The 26,990-nt window shown below is 31.4% G+C and overlaps 1 protein-coding gene across 1 annotated transcript; it reads right to left on the bottom strand.

Moving 5' to 3' along the window:
* Positions 1-2,938: 2,938 nt before the first annotated feature.
* Positions 2,939-4,379, bottom strand: LOC107947465 (ethylene-responsive transcription factor ERF110). Its single transcript, XM_016882112.2, has 2 exons — positions 3,859-4,379; positions 2,939-3,766 (listed from the first exon to the last, which is right to left on the bottom strand). The coding sequence occupies exons 1-2, from the start codon at positions 4,253-4,255 to the stop codon at positions 3,087-3,089; spliced, it is 1,077 nt and encodes a 358-aa protein (XP_016737601.2). The 5' UTR covers positions 4,256-4,379; the 3' UTR covers positions 2,939-3,086.
* Between the last annotated feature and the right edge of the window lie 22,611 nt (positions 4,380-26,990).

Raw genomic sequence — 26,990 nt, 5'->3', positions numbered from 1 at the left:
TTAAATTATATATGGGCTATCACTCTATATTTATTTTAGTTTTATGGATCACAATATATGAACATTGTATATATTAATTTGATATATACGTGGATGGGGTGAAATTCAATTAAGTTCACCAAAACTATTAAATTTTAAGTTTGAAAAATCAGTTAACTTACAACACATTTTTAAATGAGATTTAAACCTTTCTAAATTTAACATATTTTTTTGAATAATCTCATTATATGTTTAATCATATATATATTTTTTATAATATCTAGAACCAACTCATAAATAGGAAGATAATATGCTTTAGTGTACTCAAACTCATATGCTCTTACATTGACAATAATACTCATATCAATCGAACTAATACTTGATCAATAAATTAAAAATGAGATTCAAGTATTTTTAAATTGATATATCTTGTGAGGTATTAAATAACTATCCCTTGAGCCTAGAAACAACATCATGGGCATACGAGGTTCATCCTCCATCATTTGATATCATATTTGAACCTTCTCGATATCCTAAACTCATGCTTCTTTAATTATCTTGGTATTCGCTAATTTTGTTGGGTGCCTTCCAAAGCTGTTTTCATACCGAAATTGGGTTGTTTTGACCTGAAATTGGGGCAAATCTATTCTTTACGACCCAAACTTTTTTCTAAGTTTATTTAGTTCTTTTTACATTGAAATAAAAAATGAAACAAATAATAAATAAATAAAATTCAAGTGTGTGAACTTAATGCGCAAACTTCCAAAGTTATCATTATTTGTTGAGGTACCCTACAAAGTTTCGTGATTTAGTATAACGTCAACATCGATAATTAAAATTTTAAATTGGTTGCAATTTCTCGGAGTTTGGGTACATTTGACTTTTAGTCTTAAGATTTTATTTGTTTTAACTTTACATTTACTTTTATTACGAACTCATACAATAAGGCTATGTTTGTTTAATTATAAAAATGATTTATGAAAAATATTTTTTGAATTTTTTTTTGTTTCATAGAAAATGATTTGGTCAACAAATAATGATTTACAGGTAAACGAAAAATAAGTCCTTTTTTTGTAAAATGAGTTATCATTTTGAAAAACGTAAATCATTTTTTGGAAAAAAGTTATTCTATGAGTAATTTTATTTTTATATAAAAATTAATCTAAATAAAACTTAATATTATTATATTGATGATAAAATTTATTTTTATTTTTTAAATATTTAATATATTAATATAAAATATTATAATTTTAAATATTATTAAACATATATATTTAATTATTTATATTTAATCATATAATAAATTATTAATATAATTAACATAATTTATTGTTTTAATAAATTATTTAATATTTTAATTTTATTCTAATAATAAATTTTAAAAATAATAATTTTCACATATTATTGAAAATATTCAATATTAATATTTTAATAATAAATATTTATTACAATTATAGATATATTGACAATAAATGTTTTGTAGTATAAAGGTTAAAATGTGCCATAAGTCCATTTACTCTTCACAAATTTAGAATTTAGTCCATGTATTTTTACTTTTAAAAATTTAGTTAGTCCCTATACTTTTATTTTCAAGAATTTAGTCTCTCTACTTTTCAAATTTTAAAATCAAGTCCAATTGTTAACATTTTTAATTCTTTTGTCAATTTTATTGATGTCACATTTTTAAATAAAAAAAATACTCACTTAGTAGTCATGCAACTAAAAAATGACGTTGTAATGAACCTGAATTTAAAAAAATAATTTTAATATATGTAAAAACAATGTAAAATATAAATTTATATATATAAAATAAACTCAATTAAATAATGGAAAGATAAGAAAATCTCAAATGTATGTTTTTTTAATTGGAAACAACTTTTATGAAATATTTTCAAGAAATATGTCAAACAATAGAAAATATTTTACATAGGTTCATCCAAACACCATAAAATATTAGATTTTTTAGAAAAGTAAATCATTTTCTAAAAATCATTTTTCGAAAGTCATTTTCAGTAAAACAAATGAAGCCTAATGATGATTGAAAAAATAGTCGTTAAAATCTAACTGTCTTTGAAATAAACTTATAAAGAAATGTCTAACTTCTTAATGATATTTATAAATAATTAAAATTTTAATTTTAACTTATATATAACTGTAACACTAATTAAGTGATATTAATATAAATTAATTGTAGTTTATTATATATAATGAAAAAGATGTATCTTAAAAATATAATACCATATGAAATAAATTATTGTTCTATGAATTAATTAAATAATATTAAATGACATTAATTGAGTATTGGATTTTGATTTAAATTTTTATTAAAAATAATAAAATCAACCATATAAGTTAATTAAATAATTTTAGATGATTTGAATGAGATTGGAATAATAAAAGTCTAACAAATAATAATAATAAAATCATTAAAATTCATTTCTTGTTCAAAAATAGTTATATTTAGACTTCTTTTAGTTATATAACTTTATTTTATGTAAGAAAAAAACTATAACTACCCGTAGACTTATTTTTATTGTATAATTTATATTAAAATGGGTGTAATTATCAAGAAATTTTATGTTTAAACTTTTCATCATATAATCAGGGACTGACCCCTAAAATAGAAAATTGTTCAATAGGTCTTTTAAAAATTTTAAAATTTTAAATTAATAAAGGTAAAATTAAACTTTATCCTCTAAAATGATAAAAAAATTGATTTAATAATTTAAAATTTATAAAGATATAAGCCATTAAAAGTTAAAATTTAATTCCGGCTTCCTAAAATAAACTTCTGGCTTCATCCCTGCATATAATTCTATTTATGTGAAAAATATAGTAGATTTCTTATCATTATATATTTTATGCGAAGAATATTATAATTTTAAAATATTAATCTAGTAATATGATTGAAAATAAAAATATAAAATTAAATTATAGTTTCTACTTGTAATCAATCTAATAATTTAAAGAAAAATAAATATAAAATTAGAGTATGAAAACAATATCTCTAATCCCTAAAAAAACACTAAAAGTAAGTCATACCCTATAATAACGGGGCATACAATGACCAAAAACCCAATAATTACTACTACTAGTTAAGGAATACATTATCTTGAGGTTGATGTATAATAATCACCAGAATCTGATGGCCAAGCATGCACCGAAAAATCTCCAACACCGCCACCTTGACTTGCACTGCTGCTACCCAAGTTGAGGTTCTGACCTGACGTGTGAATCGGGAAAACGAGAGGATATGAAGTCGGTGTTGAAGAAGAAGATGAAGATTGTCCGCTAGAACCAGCTGAAGTTGACAAAACGATTTGCCGCCGCTGTTGCTGTTGTGATTGACTTTGAAAATAATTTCCGGAACCCGGAAAAAACTGAGTATAGTCGATATATTGGCCGGGGACTTGAGATGATGGAATGGAGAAAAGGGTGTTGGGAGAATCTGAAATAGGGAAGTGGGTTGTTGTTGGATTGATGGCGGGAGGCGGCGGCGGCGGCGGAAGTGATATAAGCTTGACGTTTTCAGGGAAGTTGAGCTTAGCTTTGTTGCCTCTGAAGCGAAGGGCTGCTTCATCGTAGGCTCTGGCGGCAGCCTCCGCAGTGTCGAATGTGCCTAACCAAACTCTAGCAGCTTTGAAGGGGTCTCTTATCTCAGCTGCCCATTTCCCCCATGGTCTCTGTCGTACTCCCCTGTATCTCCTCCTTGGCTCTTCTCTGTACTTCTCATTGCTCTTGTATTCATATACTGGGATCAATTTTGCCGGGTTGTTACCCTCTAGCACTGCATTTATTTAGCAGGACTCGAAGTATTGTAAGAAATTGGATTTATAATATATGAAAACAACATTTTCAAATCCCAACCATGTTGCTTACCTCGTACATCAGCAGAAAACGGGCCTAAACCCTCCACCGCCATTACTCCACCGCCTTCCTCCTGTTCTTCCCTTTCTCTCTTTTTCCCGCCAAATCCGGATGATGAAGAGGTAATACTGTTATTATCAACGATTGTAGTTGAATCAAAACCATCCAAGTTGTCATCTGGTGTCAACTCCTCAGGGATGTCGCCAGCCACGACATGAGTCAAAGCTGAAACCATGGCTGACATCTCCCTTTCCCTACTAACCTCTGGTAGCAGCATCGCTTCTTCTCTCATCATCGGCTGATACATGAACGACCATTGATTGTGTTGCTCTTGGTCGACACCTCCCCAGCTATTCTCCACGAATGCTTTCTCTTTCTTGTTCGCCACCTTTTTAACTATCTCGCACATGAAAGATTTAGGCGCACAAATCCCTTTACAGAACCTGAACCAACTTATTTATTTATTATTTTTGGTTTAGCACCAAAAACGGACTGTTATATAGGCAATAAGGCAAAGTTTGGCTGCCTCCGAACATTCTCCCAACATGGGACTTAGACAGTCGGTTAAATTTGAAAACCGGGTTTAATTATAAAAATGGGACGTTTTCAGCGGTGGATACTGATGTGGCTTGATTGGTTGGTGGAATTATCTTCACTTTTTGATCAATCGTCATCTAATTATTGTTTCAAAAAAATAATTTTTTAGTGGTGACTCTCTACATATTGGCTGTGCAAATATAGATTTTTAAAAAGTATTCGTATTTTTTGGTGTCCACGAGAGGAAAAAGTATGAAAAAGTAATAATTTTTTTTATTTGTGCAGCTTAACACATTAGCGACACCACTTTAATATTTTCTAAAAACAATTGTTGAACAGATAAAGAAAGTGGTGCAACTTGACATATTGGCAGCACCAGTGGTTTTTTTTTAAAAGCCTAATAGAAAAAAAAAGCAAAGAGAGGACAAAAAGTGTAGTTGACGTCAAATGGTGTTGTCGACATGTCAGACGGCACCGATTTGAAAAGTAAAAAAATTTTAACCGTTTAAATGAGTATTGCCCTATCAATTGATCCTAGCTCCCTATATTAACACCCTCCCCTACCCAAAAAATGATTTTTGACGGTTTAACAAAAAAAAAAGAGAGAGAAAATTGTTTAACAAAGTGGGAGAGAAGAAAAATAGTTTGTTTAACAAAACAAAAGAGAAAAAAAAGAGTTGTTAGAAATCAAAATTGAAGATCAACATATTTTCTTTTCATTTTCGATTTCAAAAACAAGTTTGAGTTGATAATATTAGTTTGTAATTATTTGTATGCAATTTTATTTTATATTAATAATTTGTAGTATGAGATGCAAGTTATATTGTTTGATCAAAAGTATTTTTGTTGCTTTAAAATTTGTATGAATTGTTTTAATATGAACTAAATTCTTTTTTTAATTTATTTTACAAATTTAGTATCGAATGTGAATAATCAATTCTTTGTATACGTTCATTTCGATGGAGTAATTTTACAAATAGCAGTTGATTGTATATTTGAATTACGTCATCAAATAGAAATGAGGTTTACCAAGAATGTAAAACTCGATGAAATGAAAGAAAAAATTAGCGCAAAAATTGCTTCACGTTGTAGGAAGAGGGTGTCCAAATTATTTTACAAATTTCCAATTTCATCAAATTCGTAAAAATATAAGGAAATGAAACTTGTAGATGATGATGACGTGGAGACTATGGCCAAATTGTATTGCTTGCCTGGGAACGTTGAACCAATTGAGTTGTTCACTGAGTTAGCGAATGTTGAGCCCATTCAAAATGTCACTCCATTAAATTAACAATGTGGAGTTGAAGACTCGTATACAAAGGTTCCAAAAGCCTTTGTCGATAGATGATCTTCTTTACATAGGTTTGACTTTGATCTAAATGTTGGTTGAGTAGAATCGTGCGATTATGGAACGGCATCGACATGGGGTGCCAATTCATATATTGACCTGATTGTGTATAGCAACCCTAATTCGAGTCCCTGTTTACAGATACATCTATTAGTGATTGGTACTGATACAGATGGTGAGGAAGGGTCCAATAATGATGGTGGTTCTGATCACCAAGGTGAAGATTTTAGTGACCCTGATCTTGATAAGGTCTCGAATGATATTGATAAGAAAGGTGAAGACGATGATGATAATATATACGCCCTTTAGCTCAGGAACTCAAATCATGGCTTTGTTATATAGAATGTGTTGGATCTAATGCCCTAAGTGTAGTATTTGTGTCTATGTACACTTGTAATTTTTTTCGAATAAATTGGTTAATAAAATAATTCATGGATTACATTTATATAGTTTGTATGATTTCCTCATGTGATTTTTGTATGCAAAGCAAAATAGAAGCAAATATTGACTCACTGGTTGTCTAATATTAAAATTAGTACTTAGAGATATTATGTGGTCAGGTCGTAATACGAAAAGACAACTTATATTAGTAGATGAACCTAAACATCCTTAGTCTAATCAGAAATGAGAAAACCAATTGAAAGACTAATATGCCATCTATCAAGTCTAATTAGGGAGATGCCTTGTCTTGGGTATCGAAGCGGATGACTCCCAGAAGATAGAGACATAGATGTGACTGACTGGACTGGCAATACATCAAATTGGACCCAAGAAAAATAGATCCTGAATTTGTTTATGGATTTATTCACTTGTGATGTTCAAAGTGTGGCATACCTTAATCTTGAGTGGATGATACGATATGTATGTGTGACTCATATACTTTGATTTAAGTAAAAGTCTAAGTTCAAATATGTATGGAACTGCAAGCTGGTTCGTGAGGTATATGACTTTTACAATATGTAGCGTCATTTACAACAATGGAATTCATAACCCAAGAGATGGGTAAATGATATTCTCTCATTAGCATTACATTATAAATGAAAAGTAAACATGGTCATGGGTCATTTGTCTTTGTGATGAATGACTTAATTACTATTTGATAGTAATTGACTTTTTATGAAGGAAGATGTAATGGTTACCTTGAGATAAAATAGGATCATATTGGGAAAGCAGATTTATCCCAAAGAGATTAAGGATGTCTTATGAAGGTAACACACTTATGACAAGGTCATTAAACGAGTATTGATCGAGTTACTTTCGTAATGGTATGTTATTAGGGAGAGCTTAGTCATGATATTAAAATGGAATGACTTCGTGTGATAAAGAATGATGTGGATGAATGCGGAAGCAGATCGTAAAGTTTGTTTAAGTTGCTGATGTATCCTAAATCTCTAGACGAACATAAAATGAAACGAGAAAAAATGAAAACAAATTAGTTATCATAGAGGAGAGTCAAACGAAATTAAAACTAAACAAAGATGAACCGACTGGTAAAAAGTCCAAAAAAGAACGAACTAGGATTTCTTAGATGGAAAGAAACTGTCCTTGGACCTCAACAAAATGCCCCAACCATATCTGAAAAAAACAAAATACAAACATATTTGTTAGAAGTGATTTTAAAGAAAAAAGTAAACTTTTTTATGCAAGAATGCTTGAAACAACAAGAAAAGATTAAAACTCCTAATTTTGATGTGCTTCCTAATAGAACAAGATAGGAGAACGTCTTTCTTGAAGCAACTTTAACATAGAATGAAAATCAATAAAATCAGCAAGCCAAAACATCAAGAACTAACTTAAATAAGCAAGAAACAATGAATTAAGGATAGAAAAGAGAAGATGACGTCCTAAGAAGCCTTGGAAACATTAAGAATCCATAACCCCTTTCAAGTGGCTCTAATTTTTCCTCCAAGAAAGAAAACTTGGCAAGAAAAAGTTTAAAGATGATTCCCACAATCTAAAAGGATTGTTAAAACTCTTCTAAAAGAAACTCAAGAGAAATTCTTTAAACAAGAAACACTCAAAGAGAATTTATAAACTCAAAAGAGAAGTTGAATAATAATGAATTGCATGAATTGTGTGCAATGAAAAGGCCTATATATAGGCTAGCTAAATAAATCTAAATAAAAATCTTAAGTATTCTAGAACTCTAATTTAATCTAAATAAGAAGTAGTTTTAAACTAAACTTTCTTGTTAACATAAAACTCTTAAATAACTTAAAATACTTAATAATTATAAAAAATTCAGAATAAAATAATAAAATAATAAGAGCAGATAAATACAATATTAGGCTCATATATAATAAAAATTAAGCCTAAAACCCGAACCCAATATGATTTAAACTCAAATTAAAATCCCGAAAGTAATAATTCTTATCATAATCCCGTTCAAAAAATTTACTCGCGCAGTCTTCACTAAAACGGTCATAACTTGAGCTCCCAAACTCAAAATCGAGTGATTAAAAATATGTTTCGAAGCTAAGAGATATATCTTTAAACTCCATGAAGACATCTCAACCCAAAAACGCGAGGATCCCATCCAAAATGTCGTCGCAAGTCTGTTGATTTCCCAAGCCTAAAAATTGGCAGCTTTGGTGATTGAAATTTAATAAATTTCACCCCAACCGTGCATGTATCATTCTCCCTTTCATCAAAAAGATTCATCCTCGAACCTTGTATTTGATCGAATCCTGATTTGATTTGCTTAGCCTTTGACATTGTTGTTGGGTCTTGAGGTAGCGTGAACCCATCACATTCATGGGTCTAAAATTGTACCTTGAGACTCACATCATCGTGACTAAATGAGTTTACAGTTAATAGGTGAAAATTTGTACCTTAATTATAAATCATTTTGCCCTAATCACATATGTCCAATCGGTCCCTCTGCTAGTTCATTAAAATCATAAATGAATTGCATATTGAATCAAATGAACAAAAATGAATAGAAATGGTAAAGTTAGAGAAATGAGAAACATTTGAAAATGAAAGTGGTTTTCTCTAAATGGAAATGACCTGGAAATGAATTTATAGTTTTTTGAATAATAATTCATATTGAATGTACAAATAGTAAATATATTTCTCATAGATTCTTTTACGGTAAAGTTGTAATGGTTCTAACGAAATTAGAATTGGGTTGAGAAAATTATTTAAATGGGAATTTAATTAATTAATTAAAATTAATTTATGATGTTTATTTTAGAAATAGAAAAAATAAGTATTGGTTTGGATTGAATTATAAAGTACTGGTTAAAGTTTAGGAAGTACTTATAATTGGACCCGATACGGGAGAGACAAAAAAGCCTTTAATGTTAATATATGGGATGACAATCCCTAGTTTATTTAACTAGGGTTGCCGCTCTGTAATCCTAGTTAGACTAGGATTTAGTTTTCTACTGAAATAGTCTTCTACTTGTAACATGCCATTTTTCAGTGGTGTTGAAAATAGTGGTACCACAATTTCGGCAAGTGAGTTAGTATTATATTATTTATTTGATATTTATAGATTTAATATTGAGTCATATTAAATTTTGGTTAAGAAATTTTAATGTTTAATTAGTTAATTTACTAAAAAGGACTAAATTGTAAAAGCTGTAGCATTTGATTCTAATAATTAAAGATGTTAAATAATTATAGACTTATAAGTGATGGGCTTAATTAGTAATTAAACCATCACTAATTATAGTAGATGGGTATGGGCTTGAAATTTGTTAAATGTTGATGATTAATAAAAGACCAAAATTGTAATTGAGTAAATAAATGAATTTTAAAGAAAACATGATGGAATTTCATCATCATCTTCTTTCTTTCACCCTTTCCAAATCGAAAAAAACCATAGATGAAGTAAAAGAACTTTCGGCCAAGCTTAGGGAGGCATGCATGGTAGGTTTTTTACTTTCGTTTTCAATAATTTTTACGTTTTTGAGATCATTACATCTAGGTCTTGCTAACCCAGGTGTTAATTCATTAAATTATTAAATGTTTTTTATTTGTATCATTGTTGAATTTATGAGATTTTTGAAGTTTTGTGATGGTTTTGCAAGCTTGATATTTAAACAATATTAATTTGTTAAGTAGTTTTGGTGGTTTTGATTATTAGGGAATTAAATGTCAAATTTATAAAAGTTCATGGAATTTTTGTAAAATTGAGAAATTTATGGGTTGTTATAGTGTTATAAGGAATTTAGTTAGTTGGGATTTTGGCTTAAGTATGTTAATTGATTATGTTTTGAAGTAAGGATTAAATTGTATAAAAGTTAATTGTTGAGGGTAAATGTGTAAAATTTAATTAAAGGTGGAATGATTTGAATTTTAGTATTGTATGGTGTTTGAATTAGTTAATTGAATTAGTTTATTACATTTATATCAAGAAATGAGTGGATCGGTTATAAATTGAGGAAAGAAAAGGTCGTGGAGTAATCATCTTCGGTTCTAGGTAGCTATCGCAATTCAATAAGTTTTTATAGTTAGTTTGGTTATAATTAGTTAATAAATGTTGTTATTGATGTATATATATATATTTGAAGATTGTTGAAACAAAGTGATCTATATAATTTATATTGAATTTTTGAAATAAATTTCGATGGATAGAGTAAAAGTTTCTTACATGAGATTTCTGACTGAAATTCTGATATGGACCGAGTTTCTACATGTGTTGTGGACTCGAATGTACATGTGACTTGAATTTAGCTTGGATAGGTAATCCATTGTCGTTTTACATGTATATCTAGCCCTGACCAGTCTAGTTTATCCGTGCTGTCATTGGTTTAGCCCGGACGAGTAACCTGACATATTTAATCTGTATCTGATTAGCTCTTACAAGCATTATCTGTTTCAAAACTCATTTATTTGAATACTTTTACAAAGATACAACGGATGAATAAAGACTAATAGATACGAAATTACTTCAATGAAACAAGTGAGTTACGAATTTTGATTATCCGTACATTTAAATGTCACTGACATGAAATTGTTGGGTTCTGTGTAATTACGTTGAGGATTATTTTCTATGTGCAAATAACATTTAAATGAATTTGGTAAGTTAATAAGTAATTGTGAAAACTTACTAAGTAATACATATACTTACTTTGTTATTATTTTCTGTAGATTTTGAACTTTTGGAATGGGTTGATCAGATCATTAGAGCCCACACATATCATCGACTATCATCGGTAGATTTTGAAGTCTTGGTTGGTGGTTATATATGGCATGTATATAGGATGCTTATTATGTGAATGTTTGGATATGTTTTGTATTAGCTTGTGTATGTGTAGTTAATATATGTTTTATAAGTTTGGTTCTTTTGGAAGTGTATGTTATAGGTCAAGTTGAATTAGGTTGATATATGGCATGATGTTGTAAAGATAATGTTGATGGTTCTTGATGTTTGAATGAATGGAATGTATGGTTTGATTAATGTTGAATGCAAATTTAAATGATAATTGAATTGTAGTGTCAATAAAGGTACATTGGTTAGGCACATAGGTTGTATATATTTGACATGTTTTGACTTGTTTGAAGGTGTTTTTGGTGGTATATAAAGGTTGGTTTTAGGCTTGGCTTGATACCCAAGATAGCTGTGAAAATTGTCTTGTTTTAGAAGCAAATTTTGGTGCACACGGCCTGGGACACAGGCTGTAACATGGTCGTGTGCTGCACATGGTCTCTTCACACAGTCGTGTGTTCTAAAATAGTTTGTCACATGGCCTATGACACGATCGTGTGACCCAAAATCGAATAGAACACGGGCTGACACATGGTTTGTGACATGGCCGTGCTACCTTACATCGAGTTAAGCATGGTCTAACACACGGACTGCGACACGGCCGTGTGAGAATATTTCGAATGTTACACAGTTTAGCACATGGCTTGCGACATGATAGTGTGAAATCATTTCGAAAGTTACACTATTTGTCACACGGTTGACCACACGGCCATGTCCCTGTGACACATAGCCTGGGCTTTGTCACAAGGCCGTGTGACCCCTATTTCCAAATTTTTTCATTTTTCTAAATTTTTTTGTTTTGTTACAAAGTAGTCCCTGATTGTTCCCAAACTATTTTTAGGGCCCCGTAGGCTCAGTTTAAGGCTTGTAAGTGCATTTAGGCTATAAATGAATTGTGTATTTGAATATTTTTATTTAATTCAAATAAATATTTCTGTTTAATGTCAAATGATTCAAATTGTACAATAATACTCCGTAACCTTAATATGGTGATGGAGATAGGTTAGGGATGTTACGTTTAGTGGTATCAGAGCTACAATTTAGTCTATTCTAAAACTAACATAGCATGTTTTGATTCTAGAATTATATGCCACATTAACCTGTAAACTGTGTGATGCTCATGATCTGATCTGACAATGTTTTCTTTTATAGATTTTTTAATGGAAGACAGAAATAATCTTGTCGAAAATGATGAGGTTGAAAGTCATGCTCTGGCCTCCGATGAGGGAGCAAGTTAGGATATGTCTAGATCTTAGTTACCAGGAAGTGGAGATTGTAATACTTTCTTTCAAATGATGAACGAGTGATTTGCACAATTTGTACTAAATAATCCGATGGCTTCACAAGCTCCACCCCATTCTCTATCTCCCCTAGTATCTGTTTGTCTTCAAAATATAAATCAGGTATTTGTTCATCGACCACCTACTGATAAAATTCGTAAATGCAAAGTTGAAGATTTTCATGGGTTGTATAATGAAGAACCACAAAAGACGAGTTTTGGTTAGAAAATGTTCAACGTGTTTTTGATAAATTGAACTATTCGCCTAATGATAGTCTAAAATGTGTTATTTCATTTTTGAAAGAATATGCTTATCAGTGGTGGGTTACTTTAACTTCTGTGGTTCCAAAAGATCGAGTGCCGTGAGAGTTTTTCTAAACTGGGTTTAGAAAGAAGTATGTTAGTCAAATATGTTTAGAAGACAAGAAATGTAAGTTTTTAGATTTAAAGCAGATGAGTGTAAGTTTGTGAATCTAAGTAAGCATGCTTGGGAACAACTAACTTCTAAAGTTGAAATGTGTGCTAGGTTTGAAAGAGGATTGTAACAACCCAAATTTGGGGCTAGTCGAAATAGTGGTTTTGGGACCACAAATTCAACGAGAAAAAAATTTATTTTCATTATATTTTTATGGTCTACGATTTCACAAAATGATTTTTTAAAAATTTCGTTTGAAAATTTTGACGTTTGGGCATTCAATTTAGTCAAAAGAACTAAATTGTAAAAAGTGCAAAAGTTGAGTTCTATATGTTAGAGGTGTCCAATTGTTATGAAATTTTAAATTGGAGGTCTTTATATGATAATTAGACCATTGGTTAAGTTGGTGGAAAAAAATGGGTATGGTTAGGCATGTTTTCAAAGTTTTTCATTAAGGGCATTTTGGTCATTTAGTTATTAAAATGAATTAAAAACAAAATTAAAAGTCAATTTTTGTCCATCTTCAACCCCTAGGCCGAAAATTGCATGGAGAAACCATGGATAGGGTTTTTCAAGCTTCCAAGCTCGATTGTAAGTCCGTTCTATCCCCGTTTTTAATAATTTTTACGTTTTAAAATCCTCGTAACAAGATTTACCTATTTTTACCATTTTTTTGAACTAGGGTTTATGTTTAAAAATTTACCCATGAATGATATGCATGTATTTTGATGTTTTATGGAAGAATATGAATGTTTGGAGTGTGATAAACGATTTGTACTAAGTAATTTTTGATGAAAATGCCTAAATGGATTAATTTGTAAAAGTTATAAAATATGTCACAAGTGTGTGAATAAGTGAGTATTGTGGACTGCTATAGTTATGAAAATGGTTCAGCTAGGCCTAAAATGCAAAGAAATTAAATAAAAATTATTTTACGAGCCTAGGGGTAAAATTGTAATTTTGTTAAACTTTAGGGGAAAAAATATAATTTTGCCAAAGTATGATTTTTGGACTGGAATGAATAGTATGAAGGTTATATAAGTTAAATGTATTGTTATAAATCAATAAAGACAGGAAATTGAAATTGATCGATATAAAGAAAAGTGAGAAAAAGTGAAAATTTCCCGAATGAACCTTTGGAATAAAAAGGGATACGAATGAAGTGACAGAAATGATCACATGTGTGGCACGGATTGTGTGTAGGCCACTATGTAAAAGTGAAAATGATGGTCACGTGTGTAGTACTATGTGCAGGCTACTACGTGTACCGGAATGATAGGTCGCATATGTAGTACTATGTACAGGCTACTATGTGTACGGGATAGTTTCGATCACGTGTGTAGTACTATGTGCAGGCTACTACATGTATCGGATGGTAATGGTCACATGTGTAGTACTATGTGCAAGCTACTATGTGAACCGAACATCATTGATTAGTAAGGTGGTTGCTATGTGCTGAATCCACCGAGTATCTGTTATTATTTCGAAGTGTTCATCGAGAAATTTACTAAGTGTAATTGAATAATGAATATAGGTGTGGAATTGAATTGAATATCGACTTAGAAATGGAAAAGTGAATTTTGAATTGAATTGTGATTGAAAGTGAAAAAGTGAATTTTGAATTGAATTGTGATTGAAAGTGAAAAAGTGAAATTATGAAAGAGTACATTTAGCAATAAAACAGTTTAGACAGCAACAATTGTGTGATTTTGGGAAATCACCAAAAATAATGGAGATTGAATTATAGGCTAACTAATATATGAAATTTAATCTGAATGAGTCTATTTTCACATAAAAGAAACAAAGCAAGCAAAAGAGTTATATATTTTGAGATATTTGAAGTTTACTTAGACAGAGTCAGAATGAGTTCAGAATCCCCTGTTCTGACTTTGAAAAAATTGTAAAAAATTGTAAAAAAATAATTATGGGATAAAGTTTATATTTTTAGAATCCTTGGTGAATCTTTTTTCAAGAGAAACAAACAGAAAAAATATCCAAATTCTGTACAATGAGATAATTAATTTTTAGTGAAGAGAGGTCAGAACTGTCAAGCAGTGAAACAGGGTAACCTTTAAAGAATAAACTGTACTATTTTGCTAAACCAAAAGTTCTGAAAATTTTATGGTAAGAGGATATGTGAATCTAGTTTTGGGGAAAATTTACAGATCTTAATTTGGAGTTCTGTAGCTTCAGGTAAAAATAATTTAGTAACTCTGACTCGAATAGATAGCTTTGAATATACATGTGAGTGAATAGTGAAATTGTAGTTAATGTTGTTTAAGTGTGTTATACACATTAAGGATGTGGAATGGAGAGGAGGAGGAGGAGGAAAATTGGAAGAACATATGAATGATTTGTGTATAATTGGTCATATGCTCGATTATAATCGATAAACGATTAAAGAGAAATGATGTTTATAATTGTGTATTATTAGTTATAGTTAAAGTTCATGTGAGAAAATAAAGTTTCATAGTATGTGTATGTGGTATACTTGGTATATGATTTGATATGTAGCAATGTCAGAAATGGTTTATGAATTAACTCATGTTGATAAGTTTGATACATAAATAAATGTGGTGCTTATCTATGCTTATAATGTTTATACTATATGTTTATTTGGCTAGCATGTTTGGTGTGTATGCTAAGGCTTTGGCCAAGTTGTGGTTGGATTACGCCACATTAAAATTTTAAAATTATGCATTTTAAATGTCTAGATGAAAATATGCTTGTGATCATAAAAGGGTGGTAAGGTTTAAAGTTTGTAATCTTTATTAAAATGGTTTATCATGTGGTTAGTCTTCAAAAAGGCTAGCTTGCGACTATGGTTTAGTGTAATGTTTATATCTTGTGTGATATGCGTAGGAAACGAGAGTGGAAAGGAAATGAAATACTAGGTTCTTGCTTGAAGTGTAAAATGATGCAAAAAGGGGACGTTAAGTTAAACGATAAATATGTATTAGTATTGAACTTAATGAAATTGAATTGTACGTGAATTAAATGGAAATTGCAAATGATATGATTTGAATTAAATGAATTATTGTGGTATTGAAATGTATATTGGATTGAGAAATTGAATTGAATCGTGAAAATGAGAATCGTGAATTAAATGAAATGGAAATAAAGTATTGAATTGCATGAGTATGTATTGGGTCTCAGAAGCCCTATTTGTTACAAATATAGTATTTTGAAGTTATAACGTGAAGATTTATAAAAGCATATTAAAAATTTGAAGAGTTTAAATTTGAATGAAATTTTATAACTCGGTTTAACATGTTTATAAGTGTATGTGTTCTGGTAATGCCTCGTACCCTATTCCAACGTCGAATACGGGTAAAGGGTGTTACAATGTGACATCGCTAGATTCGGTCATAACGTTTAGACTGGATTTGGGGTGTTACATTTAATATTGAATGAAAACATATGAGCAATGGTGGGAATGCTTGAATTTTAAGAATTCATAATATTATCTGAACGTGCCTAGAAAATGGAAGTAATTTGGAAAGATAAGAAATGAGCTAAAGCCAAGAAGGAAACCTCGAGCAAGTGGAACAAATTTAGAAATTCTTCTGCACCTCCACCGAAGAAACTGAGAGATTATAGTAGCCAATCTAATCCTACTGTTGGGAATACGAGAAAAAAATACGTTCAGATAGTTTCCTTTAAAGACTCAAGCTACCTCGGTGGCGAGTGCTGGTAGTGTTAGGAATACTGATATACTTGTTTGCAACCACTGTGGCAAGATTCATCTGGGTGAGTGTAGATTAAAATCAAGGGCATGTTTTCACTGTGGATCACGTGAGCATCTAATACGGGTGACACATCTCAAAAAATCAGGTTAGTAGAAATTAGGTTAATGAATCGAGAATGGTCAAGTTTGAATTTTTTTAGATGACCTTAGAACATTTGATAATAAATAAATATCAATTATGGTGATTGAGTAGTGATGGAGTTGTTATTGATGATCTGAGTTCGAATCCCTTCCCTGTCGTTAATTTCTATTTGGTGCAAATTTGTTTTAAACCCTTAGAAAAGGTCATCCCATGTTTTTAAATATTTTCTGATAAAATGATAACAAGCAAGTGAGTAGTCAAGTGATAAAGTGCTTAGTTAGTTTCCTAAAGGTCCTAGGTTTAAGTATCCTCATTAGCATCCTTTAATTAATTTTTTTTTGTAATTTTCCCCATGTGCTATACATGTTGCCGTCCAACCTAACTTGCCATAAGGGGAGGAAGATTGTTTCCTTTTCTTTTGGTCAAAATGCCTTAAGTGAGGAGGCCATGATCCCTTTTTCACTTCATTGTCCCCCTTTGTTGCCTTTTTCCTCCATTTTCCCCTTATGCAAAGCACAATGAACCTAGACTAGGTTGACTGTAACAACCCGTTTTCAGTGGTGTCGAAAATAGTGGTTTTGGGACCACAATTTTGACGAGTGAATTATTATTTTGACATTTATTTAATGTCTACAAGATTATATTAAAGTTGTATTCAAGTTTCGTTAAGAAATTTTGAATTTTAAATGGTTAATTTGGTAAAAAGGACTAAATCGTAAAATGTGTAAAAGTTGAATTCTATTAGTTAAAGGGCTCAAATGGCTATGAAATCTTTAACCAATGGAATAAGATAGCAATTATACTATTTAAGTTAGTGGACAAATCTGGACATGAATTTGTTGTTTTGTAAAGTTAGTAACCAAGGTTAAAATGGTAATTTAATAAATAAATGCTTAAACATGAGAATTAGTTATCATCTTTCTCATTTCCACCTTGCCCTTATCGAAATTCCCCTTGTTATGCTAAAGAAATATTCGACCAAGCTCTTTTTGATGCATGTAAGTGAATTCAAGCCCCATTTTTTAATGATTTTTATGTTTTTAAGTTTATTTTAGCTTAGTCTAGCTAGCCCGAGGGTTAATTTGCAAAAATGTTAATAGTTAAGGGACTTTCCATGGTTGTTTTTGAATAGGTTTTAAAGTTTTTTGATATATTATTAATATTGGTTGTAAAATAAAGATGTTTTGTTAAGTGATTTTTGATAAAATTACATTTAGGGATTTATTTGTGAAAATATTAAAATTTTATGGTAAAATTATGAAATGATGATTTAAGTGGGTTGGTATGAGTCCCTAAGAAATTCGGCTAACTTGTATGGAGGATTAAAATGGTTAAATTTTAAATTATGAGCTTAAGGACTAAATTGTGAAAAGTTAAAATGTTAGGGGTAATTTTGTATTTTATATAAACATGAAATATGGATTGAATTGAATACTTGAAGTACTTAATTGACTAAAATTATCTATTTAGATCAAGATAAACCACAATCGGACTTAAATCGAGGAAAGGCTAAAGCTTGGACTAGTTTGCAACTTTACTTTTACGACACTAGTTATCGAGGTAAGTTCATATGAACTATGATCGTATTAGTGTTAGTAAAATTGATTATTTGCTATGTTCTATTAATATAAATGGACTTGAAATTGTAAATGTATTGACATATGAATAATTAATAGATAATGAGTCCCGTTTGAACCTTAATAATTCTTAAGATACAAATGACATGTCATTAAGGATTTCATGTTTCGGGTGCTGGTCATGAATGTCCTATCGATGGCTGAGGTCCTGCATTTGTTGTAGATTCTCCACAGCTCGTGTGAGCAGCATCATGTAGCTAAAATTCTGACCCACAATTTGTGTGAGCAGACCCATTTCACAGCTCGTGTGAGCATTATTGAAAAGGAAAGCTTACGGTTATATGGAAAGACACACTATGTGTGTGAGCATTCCCGAATATCTGATGTAATTCTAGATGGTTCAACGGGTAAGTAAAGGAAATGACACGGTAAGTATAAAAATGAAACAATTCATGATTATATGAAAAGGTTGATGAGTTAAATGATGTGTATCTGAGACTTATTTACTACATGATTGAATTCATTTGTATCATGGATCAACATACTAACTTTTGAGTTTGATGGTGCTTGTATAGGCCTATAATAAACTTATGGTTTTGGTAATGAAATTATTCATATCTTATAATTTGTGCTAAAGAAATGGTAAGTTATGTTTGAATTTATACGAGTTTACTAAGCACTAGTTGCTTACATAGTTACCTTCCTTTGTTTTATAGATTATCAGAAGCTCGATCGATTGGAAGCTTGTCGGGGATCAATCATACTATCCAGCAACCATTTCGGTAGTTTTTCAGTATTTTTGCCAAGGTTATATATGGCATGTATAGGACCTTTTGTAATGGTAGTTCATGAATGTGTAAATGGTTGATTTAGTATGTTTATGCTTGTCAAGTTTATATTTAGATTTAATGAACTTTTAATGCTTGTTCAAGTTAGGTCATTTTGGCCATTCTTAAGTACTTGTATATGAGAATCTTTTGGTATTTTTGTGATGACTTGGAAATTATCATTTGTGATATGATTTGACAGATAATTGAACTAGGTTATATGCTTGAAAAGTAGCTATGTTTCTTTGGTTTGATCCATACTGTTTTGATATAATTATGGTGCCTTTGAATTACATATTGGTTAGATGAATTAGGATGTTTGAAATGACATGTTTACGTGTGTTTGAATTATGTTTAAATCTCTTGAATGTGTACTAAAATGGAATGGTTAGTTAGGTATGATTTGGCCTTGAAATGGCTTGAATTTAGGGTCAGTTTATGGATCACACGGCCTGAGACATGAGCTAGCACATGGCCGTGTGACACACACGGCTTGTTGACACAGTTGTGTGTCATTTGTAAAAATCCTAGTGTTTTAAGTTAGTGAGTTATGCAGCCTAGCACATGGCCTGCGACTCAGTCGCTTGTGGCAAGTCAGAGAGTTACACGACCTAGCACACGACCCGCAACATGACCGTTTGAACCTACTCAGTGACTTACACGGGTAAGGACACGAGCTGGGACACGGCCGTGTGACCCTTGTTCGATTGTTACACAGCCTGGGCTATGTCACCTGGCCTGGCCACACAGCCGTGTGACCCCTATTTTCCAATTTTTGTAACTTTTTCTTAAATCTTCTGTTTTGTTTTAAATTAGTCCTGAATTGGTTCTAAGCTACTTTTAGGGTCTTGAAGGCTCGATTTAGAGACAAAATGTATTTTATTGATTGGTTTTTAATAAGATCAATTTATTTAATGTTATAATGATACATGTTTTTTGATTGTACAATAATGCTTGATAACCCTAATTCGGCGATGAAAACGGGTTATGGGTGTTACATTGACCACTTTTTGACATCCTGTAACCCCCTAAACCTGACCAAGATGTTATGACCAAATCTCAAAGATCACATTGGCCATATTGATGGCGCAGAATGTAATACCCCCTACCCGTATTCGTCGCCAAAATAGGGTATGAGGTATTACTGGATTTTACCGAATAATTTTTTTGTTATTATGAGTTAAATACTATTCATTTATCGAAACATGTCATGACATCCCTTGGATGGGCCTCCGAAGCCCAAAATATACATCAGGACCAAACTGGGATTAAATCGAAACCATAAAAAAATTTTCACAAAATCCCAAAGTTTTTTTTTGAACTCAATATAACCCCTTTATAAATATCTAATCTTCCCTGCAATTTTAAACCGAGACCAATCGAACACAACCAATCCATTTCAACATATTTTCAAGATACATTTAACATATTCATAAGATAACCTCATCACATACCAAAACCAAAATTTGTTAGCCATACCAATGGCTAACCATATATTCATTTCACATTAACATTTACTTTACTAGCTTATACATGCCATTGATTTCCAAAATAAAGTTTCTTTATATACCGAGATCTTGAGGTTGATAGTGTGATACGTCTCTGACCAAATCCGACCTCCGAGCTCTTAACACTACAAAATAGGGGAAAAAGAAACAGGGTAAGCACTTTGTGCTTAGTAAGCTCATGTAACAAGAATTATACTTACCTAATATTTTCAATACAATGTAATAAACATTCATACATCCATTCAATACATTATTCCCCTAACATGCACAAACTCAACATTTAAGTTAGTTCAATAATTCCATGTATCAATAATATATATCATGATTGATGAGCTCATCAATACCATGGTTTTCATTCCCTTGTTATTTTTCCATATTTATCCCATTGAATTTCTCGAAATTTCGATGGATTTTCAGGGGTACACTGTAGTATACAAATTCGGGTCCGTCAATTCATATTAATGTGTGCACATTTCCATTTCAGAGAGCACAGTCCCGCGAACCTCATCCTTACAGCAAGATTACCAGTCCAGGTTAAATCCCCTGTAATATAAACTCATAGAGTATTGTCGGGATTACCAGTCCAGGCTAAATCCCCTGCAATGACAATTACTCTAATGAGCTTGGATCTGAATCACCAGTCCAGGCTAAATTCAGACCCTAATCCGGATTACCCGTCCGGGCTAAATCCATTTTCCACATATTCTTCGGGAGGGCTATATCAGGATAGGATCACCCGTCCGGGCTAGATTCTTTTTACCGTCAATTCCTTTTCAGAGATCCATCGAATTTTCCTTCCATTCAATCGGGATTTCTTCCCCTTTTTATCAAATATATCGATGTTTCATCAATTTTCATACAATGAACATTAAAATCATATTCACATCAATAACAAAAATTTCAAGCATTTAAGAATATAATTCAAGTTACACGAACTTACCTCGATACTTGTTTGTAAACAAAAATATACTAATCCCGAACTTTTTCTTTTCCTTGATCTAGATTCGTATTTTAATTTTCTGGATCTAAATAAATAAATTTCATCATTAATCTAATACATTTCATGTTCATATGTAACATTCTTTATAATTCCATTATTATTTATAGTGCATTCAAAGTTGTCTCACTAAGTCATAGTCACTACATTATTTATATCTTGAGCTACAAAACTACAAATTAAGATCCTATAATTTTCCCCAAAACTAGACTCAAATATCTTATTACCATAAAATTTTCAGAATTTTTGGTTTAGCCAATAAGTACAGTTTATTCTTTAAAGTTTACCCTGTTTCACTGTTCAATAGTTCCGACCCCTCTTCACTAAAAATTAATTATCTTATTACACATAATTTGGATGCTATTTTTGTTTGTTTATTTTGAAAATAGACTCATTAAGGATTTTAAAAATATAAATTTAAGCCTCTAATTATTTTTATATAATTTTTTATGATTTTCCAAAGTCAGAATAGGGGAACCCAAATTCATTCTGACCTTGTCTCACAAAATCTATTATATCTTATTACAATTCCATTGCTTATATAGTTTCTTTTATAAGAAACTAGACTAAATAAGATTTAATTTCATATTTCATTCATCCTCTAATTCGATCTCTACAATTTTTTATGATTTTTCAAAGTTAGACTACTGCTGCTGTCCAAAACTGTTTTAGTGCATGATGTTAATTACCATTTTTCCCTAAGCTTTCAATAAATGATAATTTCATCCCTGCTCAATTAACCTCTCAATTGAGCTGATTTTCCTCAATTAACACTTTATCCCATCACTTTAAACTACTTTATAACCTTGGAAATCAAAATTTTAGCACTAGACTTTAATTCCAAACCTTTTCACAATTAAGTCCTACAAATCAATTTCTATTGAAATTATCTAATAAAATCATCTCATAAACAAATTAAAGCTTCAATTTCATGCTATTTCATCATAAAATTCCAGCACATATTCATAGAAACTTTCAATTTCATTCATAAAATCAAAAACCAATGAATTTAGTAATAAGACCTAGTTGTAAAAGTCTTAGAAACACAAAAATTACAAGAAAAAGGCAAGGATTAACTCACTTGGTGCAAAAATTATGAAAAAACAGCTTTAATAAACCCTTAGGATGTTTTTGGCTTATGAGAATGCAGAAAAATAAGGAGAATTCTAGATATTCCAATTTGGTCCCATTTTTATGTTAGTAAAATTTGTTATTTTCCCATTTTACCCTTATTTCACCAATTCTCCTGATTTTTCTCAGCTTATGCCGCCCAAAATATCTCGTTTTGGGCTTATTTGAAATTTATGTCCCCCCTCATTTAACAATTGAGCTATTTAATCCTTCTAGTAACTTTTACACCATTTTTAATTTAGTCCTTTTCACTTAATTGACTACCCAAACATTAAAATTTTCTAACGAAATTTTAATACCATATTACTAAAATTTCATAAATATTTATAAAAATATTTTTGACTCAATTTTACGAGATCGAGGTCTCGATACCTTGTTTTTACCCAATTTCTTCAATAATTTCTTTTTCTAACTAACCACTAAATCGGTAAAATTTTTCTATCGATATTTTCATACGATTTTTCTATCATATCAATATTCATGTAAAAATATTAAAATAAATTTCTCTTTAAATCGAATTTGTGGTTACGAAACCACTGTTCCGATAACCTTGAATTTAGGCCATTACACAGAAAATCATTTAGCTAGTTTGTCTTAAAAATCGTCGTTGCTAAAAATGTAATTGTAACTAGTTTGAAAAAAACCAAATTTTATTTGAAATTGTTTATCTTTAGAAAACTCAAGTTTTGATATTTTCAGAAAACGTCGTACTTCAATTAAAACATCGCAGAGGATAATTTGCAAATCTAAAACTCATTTTTTATTTTTAAAACGTAGCTTTAATATATATCTCGTAAAATATCAATTTTGTAAGCAGATAGTGTTGAGTTTCGAGAACAAAGTATTGAATTTTGAAAACACCCTTGTTGGGCCTTGTTTGACTTAGTTATGAAAAGTCCATCATAAATTGTCAATTTCACAATCTTTTAAATGATAATTTTAAAACCTAAATCATGCAGAAAAATCCAAAACCAAAATTATCCAAAGTCCAAAAGAAAATCCTTAGCAAAAGTCCACAATAATAAAAACACATCCCTAAAATATCAAGGAAAAAAATATATTTCACTGAAAATGACTGAGAGCACCTCTATAACTCGAGCTCGTCCTAACCTTGATTATTATATGAAAAGCCAGAATTTAAAAAGGGGTGAGCTTTAAAAGCCCAGTGTGAGATCAACACAAATATAATCACATAGATATCAAAATATCAATCTTAACATATCAATTATCATAATAATCACAAGTTCTAACACTGATACTTATGCATGAACATGTCGATGCTTACTTTAATATGAATCACATTTTATAAAGTTTCCTACCCATCTTCGCTACACACCAGTATCGAGTTCCCTAGAACTCGTCCATCCGAAACTCCATTTGTAGACAAGCCACCACTGATTTGTAGATAAACTGCCACTGATAGCACTTTGTGGACAAGCCACCACATATGCAGATATATTGCCATTGATAACACTTTGTGGACAAACCACAATTTATTTGCAAATAAACTGCCACATACTTACACCTTTAAAAAAACCCACCCCATGCATGTGATATGAAAACTTCACTTTTTAACACATATTATTCACTTTTACACTTAGGCATGTAAACATACTTTCATAATCACATATCACTTATAATCACTTTAACATGTTTTAACATGCTTTTCACATTAGATCATGGATCTCTAATTTACACATACAGATATATAAATATCACATGCTTTAGATAATCAAAAGTATCACAAATGCCATGTATCGCATATCATAAGGATGAGATTTACACATATATCACAATCACAATTACCATCACATCAGAAATCATGCATTCATAGAATTGTTTGGTTAGGTTTACTTAATTGATAATCCTTTACCATGAGTTTTTCAACTCTATATTAACATAATTGTTTACCGCAACATTATATTTAATCTAAATGGTATTGAACCCACACTTTTTTCGTAGATCAAATATGCCAAAATCCCATAGTAGTGAGTTTGCCTGGATCTAAACCCAAAAGATAAGGATCTATCCTATTGTTATCGATAGGACCTTTAAAGAGTATAAGGAATATCGTTAACACGTGAATAAAAATAACTTCCATGGCTAATATACCATTTGGCCAAAAGAAGAAAATACTAAAGAGGAGGAGCTAATGATCACATAACCCACACTCATACAACTTAATCAATTTGGAACAGTGGGAGGATCAATAAGGATATGAGATTGGAGAGTTAGGTGATCTGGAAGAATTACCAAAGCAAATAGTGTATAAGATTAACCATAATAAAAAGTATGGAAAATAAATGGGAATAAAATGAGGAAAAATGCAACTATCGGTGGCGATAGTGACGACGACAGGGACAGGGAAGTGAAAGAGGAGGAGGAGGAGCTACGGTGGCTAAAAAGGTACAGTGATTGGTGGCCATGGTAGAGGAAGAAAGAAAAATGAATAAGGAAAAAGGTTGTGGCTAGAAAAAAAAGGGGAGAGAAATGGATGAGAAAGGAGAGGGAAAAGAAAAATATGGAAGAGAAGGAGGAGGGGACGACAGTAAGAGGTAGGGAGTGAGGGGAGAGCGTGGTCAACCTAGTCTAGATTCAATGATGCACTTCTATGGCAATGGTGGGAAGAAATAGCAAGAGTGGGAGACATGAAGTGAAAAAGCTATCATGTTACCTCAACTTATGGTAAGTTTGACTCCTAAAGATGGAAAGGAATCCTCCTAAACATTGTCACAATGGGGTGGATGACAAGCACATTGTGCATATGGGAATTTTGTTTAAAAAATTAAATAAAATGATGAGAACAAAAGGACTTGAACTTAAGACCTTTGGGTTATCTAAGGAGCATTAAACCACTAGACCACTTAACTTCCTTATTATAATTTTGAAAACATTTATTTTAAAAACATGGTGTAAACTTTGCTAAGGTTTGAGAGAAAGTTGCACCACATAAATAGTAATGTGAGGGAAGGGATTCGAACACAAGTCATCAATGACAACTCTACCATTACTCATCCACTATACTTGATACTTATTTATTATCAAATGAGTAAAAGATCATCGAAAAAAATTCAAACATGACCATTCTCAGTTCATTAACACAATTTCTACTAACCGAGATTTTCGGATGTGACAACTCTCCCTTCTTTAAAAAAATTTCGTCCTCGAAATTCCTATTGTCAAGCTAATTCACTTATCTACAAAATTCATAACTCTTCTTTCCAAATTGATCATCATGCGTCCACTGTGCAACATTTATTCCAATGTAGTTGCAATATAGAAATATCACTAACGGTTTCCTGATTCCCAAATTCTCAATTTCACTGATACACTATTAACAACAAACTTTTAGGTAAAACCAATCCTCAATAAGTGCAAGGCACAATTAGAATGGATGGTAAAAGTACCTTCATTGATGCCAGATGTGTCTTGGTACTCTCGATGCCTAGCAACATAAACTAATATCTGATTCTGGTTTTGAGTCGAAGCTTGCATTTGACTAAAAGAATGACATGAATGATCTTTAAGACAGTGCTCAACGGACCCACTTTTCAAGCATATTCTTGACTTTTCCAACAGTCGCTCAAATGACACTTATTACCATACTTAAAAATAAAAATTTCTCATTGATCCAATAAAACCTCTAGTATTAGCTTTTACAACATTCTGTGGTGGTTTGTCCTCTTTGGTCCACTTCATAAGTCATGGAGCTTAAGTAGTAGGATGAATGTCTCTCTCTTAACAGGGATTTTAGCTTTATCCATTCTCTCGCGTTCGACACGCTTAACTTCCTTAACAATATTTGATTTTTTCCACTAAAGTTTTGAAAACTCTTTCTTGGTGAGGGACTACTAGAACTATTAGTTCATATCTCAATCCATTTTCGAACCTGAAGCATTTATCCTACTCAGTTGCGATCATCCCCTAAGCATAGCTACTCAGTCTTAAGAATTCGAACTCATATTCAGCTACATATCTATCCCCCTGTTTGAGCTCGATGAACTCCACTCTATGGTCCTCAACATATCGAGTACCCACATATTTATTCTGGAAAGCATCCATAAAATATTCCAATGTTAGCTTCTCAGTTTGAGTACTTCACATGATGGCTTGCCACCAACAATAAGCTTCATCTATAAACAGTGATACAATACCCCTTAATTTATATTTGGGGTACACTCCAAGTCATCTAAAATTCTCTCTGTAGACTCTAACTAGTATTTAACTATGGTAGGGGTCATCCTAGTAACGCTCCTAAAAAATTTGACTCGGTTAGATCAAAGCCTCTCTTCAATAGCCCCACGAGTTCCTGATCCACCTTAAGCCCCAACAACACGTTGTAACGCCCTAAGCATGGCTTGCGACACATCATCATCAGTAGGCTCCTGATGATCCTCCTCAATGGTATGAGTATTTTCAACTTGGTCAGCCAACGGCTAAGGTTCAGTCACGGGCTTAAGTGTGCGCACTCGTAAGC

The sequence above is a fragment of the Gossypium hirsutum genome, chromosome D12 (assembly GCF_007990345.1).
Source record: "Gossypium hirsutum isolate 1008001.06 chromosome D12, Gossypium_hirsutum_v2.1, whole genome shotgun sequence".
NCBI lineage: Eukaryota > Viridiplantae > Streptophyta > Magnoliopsida > Malvales > Malvaceae > Gossypium > Gossypium hirsutum.
The sequence above is the reverse complement of the archived record's forward strand: the minus strand, read 5'-3'. Positions and strand labels throughout refer to the sequence as shown.